The 8,606-nt window shown below is 35.7% G+C and overlaps 1 protein-coding gene across 2 annotated transcripts; it reads left to right on the top strand.

Annotated features, from left to right (window-relative positions):
* The first annotated feature begins 3,460 nt into the window (after positions 1-3,460).
* LOC138304715 (leucine-rich repeat-containing protein 15-like) lies at positions 3,461-8,606 on the top strand. 2 transcript variants are annotated; one of them, XM_069244954.1, is made up of 2 exons: positions 3,461-3,588; positions 5,304-8,606. In XM_069244954.1, the coding sequence occupies exon 2, from the start codon at positions 5,318-5,320 to the stop codon at positions 7,643-7,645; it is 2,328 nt and encodes a 775-aa protein (XP_069101055.1). In that variant the 5' UTR covers positions 3,461-3,588; positions 5,304-5,317; the 3' UTR covers positions 7,646-8,606. The 2 variants fall into 2 exon arrangements, with proteins under 2 accessions (XP_069101055.1, XP_069101056.1); XM_069244955.1 differs by having other exon boundaries at positions 3,518-3,594.

Below are 8,606 nucleotides of genomic sequence, written 5' to 3'. Positions count from 1 at the left end.
TTTAAAGGAAGGTAATTTCGGTATTATTTGATCTTGCGTTCGATAAATCGTAAACCAGTATACTAGTGTACCAAACACGCAAAGAAAGTCCCTTCATTGTACACAGCTTTCTATTTACGCCTTTGTGTACTTTCGACCTCTAGTTTAAATGACAACGCTAAATACCACACATTTACGGTAACCTGAGATGGGTACGAAGTATATCTCTATTCTTGGAGTCGTCATTTACAGACTTTAAATGAGGAATTCAAGTGATTAGAACTACACGGACATATTGTGATATATGTAAATGCATTTTTTTACTTTGAAGATTACATCTATGTACATACATATGTATATCGAATTATCTGTCCTGAATTGGTACGCTAATGTCGAAAACTCACCGGACAAGTAGACTCAGGTTTTCACTTATCAATGCATAAACAGGTGTAGCAGATGTGTTTTGTACTGGTATTAAGTATTTAATCGTCAGTAAAAGTGTTATCATCGAATTAATTTAGACCAATTACTCACGAAAACATTTGAATAATTCATAAATATGAAGTATTTTCAACTCCCTGAACTCATTTATTACATTTGTAAGGATAATGTTATAAAAGGCCCGAGGGATGATCACCTATATACCGGTATACTGTTGAATTTGATCACCTATATACCGGTATACAGTTGAATTTGATCACCTATATACGGTATACAGTTGAATTTGATCACCTATATACGATATACAGTTGAGTTTGATCACTTATAGCTATATACCGGTATACAGTTGAATTTGATCACCTATATACCGGTATACAGTTGAATTTGATCACCTATATACGGTATACAGTTGAATTTGATCACCTATATACCGGTATACAGTTGAATTTGATCACCTATATACCGGTATACAGTTGAATTTGATCACCTATATACCGGTATACAGTTGAATTTGATCACCTATATACGGTATACAGTTGAATTTGATCACCTATATACCGGTATACAGTTGAATTTGATCACCTATATACCGGTATACAGTTGAATTTGATCACCTATATACCGGTATACAGTTGAATTTGATCACCTATATACCGGTATACAGTTGAATTTGATCACCTATATACCGGTATACAGTTGAATTTGAAATACTACAGGTGAATAAAACTACAACCTTAATACTTTCGTAAGAGGAAAGAATAACATCTTTAGTTGTGTTTTGGAGATATGACCAGATGTATTATAAGTACACGTGATGTTCTACCTACATTATCCATGAGGGTAATGCAGTGTCAGTATTCACGAATCTTTGTAATGTGTATCATACCGAAGTGTCAGGAAAATCTACGGGATCAGTCATTAGAAAAATATTGATTTAACCATATATCTGACAGAAATGTTGTCATTTTAAATTGCTGTTTTGTCGAGGGGTATTACAAATATACATTTATTGCTATTTAAAACGGATTAGATTAGAGCTGTGTAGTTTTAATTGAGAATGCCCTTTTCCCAGTGGATATATATATTTGATCAACAATTACAATAAGTATACGACTCCGCTAAGGAATATGAGGTTTTTGTGACACAAGTATGAAAATCTAGGGATCAAGATATTCACTTGATTGCTCTCATGTTAATCAACATAGTGATCTTGTTCGATGTCAGGACTGATACATTTTTTAGTTATTTCAAAAGTCCTGAAATAAGTATTTAAGAGACAGCTAAATATGACACTTGGATCTTACAGTTCCATGTGTATTTCAAAGCCAGAAAAAGTACCAATACTCACTAGAGATAAGTACAACGCATAATTTTGATTCTTACCTGTATATTGCATTGAAAAAATATCATCTATAAAACACATAAAAGGGGTGCGACTGGGGTGGAGTGAGGTAAAACTCTATTTTAGACTTATAGGTTGGGAGAGAAGGTAACACTCAACAAATGTGTTAACATATACCCGAGTGGGTAAGATGTCCCAACATATTACCCACAAGCTCTCCAACTCTGTGTCGCAAGTTTGAGTCCCATGTGGGGCAGTTGCCAGGTACTGACTACTTGTCGGTGGGTTTTCTCCGGATACCCCGGCTTTCCTCAACCAACAAACAAGACACGTCCATAAACAATTATGGCTGTTAAAAGGACTTTAACTAATTAATGAGACCAAACCAAATATGAATGCAGTGCCAAACAGCGTATTCCATTAGTTTTTATTTCGACCAGCACAAATCTAAACCCTACCCACAACAGCCTGACCTACACTTTCTTTTAGTCGGCCAACATCCTGGCCGCGGTAAAATTCGGTCAACATAGATCTGTACATTTAACAATTGGTTAAGGTTCAAATTCAATAATAACTTTAAATGGTTACCCTTTATAATAGTGTTGTTATTTGTGCTTATTGAAGTGTCCTCAATCATAAAACGTACCAGTAAATACTGCCAATGTGACCGTTATTTATAGGACATACATTGATACCCTATTGTATTGTGTCACTTATAAATAGTTTTTTTTTGTGTGTGTTTATAGCTGATCACTTTCTCTGGCGAGATCTGAAATCACCACATAATTTGTAAACTGACCCATTTTTGTCGGTTTAATACATCATTTTTAAGCGAATTTCCTGTAAAAGAGCTGTTTTGGCACGTTCATAAATTCATTAATTTTCAATGTTTGACCTGTTTCAAAAAATTTCGTTTCTACTCGTGACGTTATTTTGTTAAAGGAAGCAAGATCTAATAGAACTTTAAAACATGTTCAGAGTGTCGCATAGAACATTAATTATTAGATGTTTTCGTGTACCCGGGCTATAAATGGTAGATGGTAAAATCAGTTTTACAACAGGAATACGTGAACACAAAATGACAATGCAGAATTTTTACTGATTTGTAAAACATCCCTAAAATTATGGACACTCGGGTAGATCAATATAAACCTAATTCTCAGATCCCTGTGATTCTGACATCTTATTAATGTTTTTGCCAAATGATAGCAATAGTAAATTCGACTAAGTTTTACAAACCAAAATTTCAATACACAAATAGATCTATATTTTTATGGGCTTTGCATTTATCCCTGGCAACGTTAATGACATGGTAAGGCCTATCTGGGTTTTTTTTTGTTTTTTTTTTATCCCACACTATACGAAGATATACGTAGCACACTGTGAATATGACCAACTTCTAATCATCTTCCAAACCATCAGTATCATGGATGGTGATTTCATAGTCCAGTAAACCTGCATATATTAATGGGCTTTTTTTAAAAAAAAATGCTTAATATATATTTAATAGACGTAAAAAACGCAGGTTTAGCGGACTAGTGATATCAGTGCAGGTGTTATATACATCGTAGGCTAAAATATGGTAATTTTATCCATATCCGATATCGTAAAACTGAAAGGTATTGAGAAATGACGATTTTGATTTAAACGCGCTGCACCGAGACAAATATAAAAAGGAAGTATTTGAACAGACCCGCGCCATCATTTCTATTTGGTATAATGATTACCTCCCCTGAATGAACTCTTCAAAAGCAGACGACCCTGAGTGACGAGAACCTGCTGTGCATCAAGTCCGGAGACTACCTGAACAAAACATTCCTTGTAATGTAAGTGTAAGTTATCAACTTAGCATACTTAGAAACAAGCAACAAACATGATACTTCTCTTTTGTTAATCAGTATTCACGAGCTTTTGTAATTTTTTGTTAGACATTTATGATGATATAGCCTATCGAATTTTTGCACTCGGCTTGGTGGTAGCTTTACTGAAAAACATGAAAAACGAAATAAAGCTTATGGCCTAGTTTTAGACCATGTTACTACTGTTTCAAAAAAAAAGACTTACTAGAAATATTCCAAGACAAGAAGGATCTCCAAATGTCAATACTTTTGTAAAATAAATACCGACAAATATGATTTATTGTGTAATTTATGAAATTGTCGCATAATGGTCTCATAATCATAATATTATCAATATCCGTAGGCCTACGTTAGAAACAATTATTTCTATGTTCATTCTATTGATAGATTTAAGGGAATACGTATGCTTTATTTTGCACTGCTCGTAAATGATATAGGCCTAATGCATATGATGCATGTATACTACTTATCAGATGTTGTAGTAGCTAACTAGCCATGTAGACCTAGTTGTCAACATCATGCTCCCGTGAACTTGTCTTTCATCACATATGAAACGATTGTTCGAAAATATCTAATGTACGGTACAGTACACACTAGTTAAACATTACAGTTTGGCATTTTATTTGTGCACTTCAGACAAATATGTTGCATCCAGTTGTAGGTTACAATTACATTTGTGTAATATAAAGAAGTCTAGTACTGTTTTATTCTTTATGTAAAATATATTCATAGCAGAAAAATTGATTCTAAGGAAAACATTCAGATTGTCAATATATAAATCATTTACGAATATATAAATGTAATAACAATTACTAGTGAAACCCGCCCATTTAGGCCCCTGTTAAAATAAACAATTTGTCTAGATAGCAATTCTCTCCTAATGAGTTAGATCAAAGGACAAGTTATGGTAATGGCTCTTTTTGGCCCCTAAATCTACCAAATTTCAAAATAAGTATTTAGAAATAAAGTTTCTGCGTTTGAAATATTGAATACGCCCCTGATAAAAACTTAATGATATTTTTGTTGACAGATGTATATTTTTGCTATATAAACATAGTTACTTTGCATAAATTATGCAAATTTAAAAATTTGGTGAATTTTGGCATATTTTTTGACAGTTTTTCTTTTATAAGCAATAGAGAACAACCTAGAACAAACTTTATATATTAAGGGAATTAGCAGACACGAAGAATACATCATTTTGAGAAATAATAAAGTTTGTTCTAGAATGCGCTCTATGTTAACTAGCTGAAAAACTTTTTGCGTAATTTATGTATAATAAAAATGGTTGCCATGACAACTAGAACTGCTTTATTATCTAATAGCACTATCAAATATGTCAGGTATGTAGTTAATAATTGAAATGCAAGATTCATCTTAAAATTACACTTTGAAAAATAGCGGATTTGGGGGCCACAAAAGACCCTTACCATACCTAGTCCTTTCGTGAATAAATTAGGATGTATTAATAAGCATTTTTAAAATTGGTCCATCTAAGGTACAACTGATTACGCTAACTAGTAGGAACTATTGATTTTGTCTTTATTCTTATGTATGATGACTTGGTTTTCAAACAAGAAACAGCATTATTCAGCATTCATTACATGGACATGTTCATGCACAATGATGATTTAAGTTATTGTAGATATTAAGCAAATACCATTATTTCTATATACTTGCAGACACTGACCGAGTAATGGCGTGCACTCTTATCCAGACGACATTTTTGGTAGTTTATTTGGCTTCATTTTTGCCAGTGTCACAAGTGTCTGCAGCCAAACCTGCCGCGACAGCAGCCCAGTCTACCATGACCTATACTTGTTCTGTATGCAAATGTTCCATCACTGTGTTACAACGAGGACAATCTGTGGCGGCAGACTGCTCAAATTTACAACTGACGGAAACACCACTTGATCTCCCAAGAAGGATAAGTACTTTGAACATGTCTAAGAATAAAGTGAATTCATCACAACTTCTTCATCTTTACAAGTATCCGAATTTGCGACATGTTAAGGCTTCATTCAATGCCTTCACAACATTCAACGTGTCAAAAGAAGGATCTCTTTCCAGCAACTTTCAAATTTTGACGCTCGATCTATCAGGAAACGTTTTGAAGTACGTTAACAATCACACTTTTGACAAAATGCCATATATTCGTGAAATCAGAGGTTTAGAAGCATTGGAATTTTCGTCGAATTCTTTAAACCAACTGACTGATCTACAGAAACTCTCTATTACTTCTCATCAGGTCGACATTCCACAGGACCTTTTCCGTAATCTCAGGATTTCAGAACTTAAGCTGAATGCCACGGAAGCACTTTACCTACCAGATAAGCTGTTCCGACACTCCACGAGACCTCTACTATCTAATCTGTCAATAGTTGGCAGAGAACTAAGAGAATTTCCTGTTGACATCATGAGGAGCCTTGTGCTGTTGAATCGCGTCGAAATCGTGGGCACCAATATGCGACTACCCGCTCATTTGTTCCACGAGAATACCGTTGGGCCTAACAGCAACGAGGATATGCCAGTAAATTTGAAGACGATAATAATAGATGGTGTGCGAAGTCTACCCAGGATAATCTTCCACAAACAAAAAAGTTTAGAACACCTGGAACTTCACGGTGTTGAAGATCTTCCATTTGGATTGTTTGAAAGTGTGACGTTGGATTCCTTGGACTTGTCTGAATGCGATATATACGAACTTCAGTCAGAATCGTTTCAGGGTCTTTCTAGTTTAAGAATGTTAAACCTCTCCGATACCAAGCTTACAAGTATCAAAGTTTCAGCCTTCACGGGCCTGCAATCATTGACTAGTCTGGACTTGTCCAATAACTTCGTAGATAACATAGCACCAGCATTGTTTGATAAACTTCGAAGAACATTGGTTACACTGGTAATTTCTAACAGCTCTTTGGATGTGTTAGACGAGAATGCGTTTAGAAATATGATGTCGTTGGAAAAACTTGATCTAAGTAAAAACAATTTAACTAGTCTTCCACCGTCTCTTCTGAGCGACCTCGGAAAACTGGTCGATCTGAATTTGAAAGAAAACCAACTACACAATATCCCACCAAATGTGTTACAAGCCCAAGTCAATATGGAAGACCTCAACCTTGGAACAAATCTGCTGACAGGACTCCCTCCGAAAGTGTTTGATACCGCACGATCTCTACGAAAGGTAGACTTGTCTGATAACAATATCACTTTCCTTCCGGAGAATATTTTCAGGGGGACACATTTTCTGGAAACTGTGAAGTTGTCAGGCAACCCTCTACACTGCGGCTGTGAGGTTCTACTGTTGCCAAAAAACATCATTGGTTTAGAATTACACGGGTATTGCAATTCTCCTATTGAGTACGCATCTACGCCCATACAGGACGTCCAGACTGGTGACAGATGCATTCCAACTACAACAACGACTATCCCGACCACAACGACTATCCCGACCACAACGACTACCCGGACCACAACGACGACCCCACTCACAACAACGACTCTACCTACAACAACGACCCCGACCAAAACCACGACAACGCTCGAGCGTGGCATCATTATTTCCCCAACGCCCACAATCACTGTGAAAGACGAGTCCAGTTCAGAATCCACTCAATATGCTTTCGGAAGTACAGACTGGACAGTAAGTAGTTATGGTGACATTCAGCCATCGGTCACTCTTACAAATGCCAACTTAACTACGACGTACAACGACTCTTTCCTAGCAAACGTGGAGTTGGCTCAGAGCGGTGGTCATATCTTCGGATCGTTTGGTCTCGATGGAATTTACATTGCATTGGGAGTAGTTGCGACAGTGTTTAGTTTGGGTTCATTTGCTATAGTGATGTATCGCAGAAGGCAAGCTGCACGCAGCATGGTGTATGTTGTTAACCCAGAAGAGTCCACGGATCATTCTGGTGATGGCCTCGTTGGAAACTTTGCGCGAGTAGAACCCGATTCTTTTGATCGTGTTGTAGTCGACGACAATTCTCCTGGAGAAAATCCTGGAGTTAGACCTGGACCGTGAACATCAAACAATGACCGCCATGCTTGGTTGTTTTTCCTCCCGGTAAAGAATGTCAGTTCAGACGTCAACAATATAAATACATATAATGTGGTTACCAAAAGTCTGAAGGAAAACGCATTGAAGAAACTAATATAGCATTGTGACATTGAGGTTATGACAAAATAACCGCAATGTTCATAAAGATTTAAGTTGTATTTCGAAGTTGTATGACAGATTCTTCCCGCGTTCTAGTTTGTAATCAATGTACTAATTTTATAAAGTTTCAACATGACTTAACAACCATTATGTAATCCTATTAAAAGCAACTGTTCATGGTGTGTTCGTACCTCATTTCATGCGTAGTACTTGGTAAACCAAATCACGAACAGATGATTTTAATCGGATTGCCGTTATATATGCATACGTAGACTTGACCGTTATTGTAAAATCATGCGATATTTTTGAAGATTGGACTATTAATTTTACTGTATGGGTCGACAATCATCAGCAACGTATGTCATGCTCGTCTGTACTTGCTATTCTAGAATGAGTCTCGTTTAATTGTTTAAATAACAAGTAAGACTTGTCAAAAGACACTTTATTGTGATGTTAATGACACATTCAAAGACTTCAAATTAGAACAAATAGACATTCTTTGTATCAAAAACCAAATTAATAGTTATATTGCGTAGATTGATGAAAATGGTAATGATGAGTGTTCTGAAATATTGCAATTAGTTACGAAACTTACTTGATAACGTTTACTACCTGTGTAGCTTGTTGGTATCTTCGAGAAAATGAGATATGATTAATGTTACAAAGCATTGGTATTGTTAACCTCTTGTGTTAAACTGTATATAATACTGAATGTTATTTAAGGACACGCCTGACACAAGACTCTTACAGAGATGTCAAGTATGTTGTTATTGGTATTGAAATGTTTACCTATCCATAAATTTGTAGTCAAATAAAAATATTTAAA

This window comes from Argopecten irradians, chromosome 12 (genome assembly GCF_041381155.1).
Source record: "Argopecten irradians isolate NY chromosome 12, Ai_NY, whole genome shotgun sequence".
NCBI lineage: Eukaryota > Metazoa > Mollusca > Bivalvia > Pectinida > Pectinidae > Argopecten > Argopecten irradians.
Note: the sequence above shows the minus strand (reverse complement) of the source record. Positions and strands in the feature narration are given on the sequence as shown.

What these genes read in the sequence shown, in the direction of transcription:
- LOC138304715 (XM_069244954.1), top strand. Translation starts at nt 5,318, where the DNA reads ATGGCGTGCACTCTTATCCAGACGACATTTTTGGTAGTTTATTTGGCT.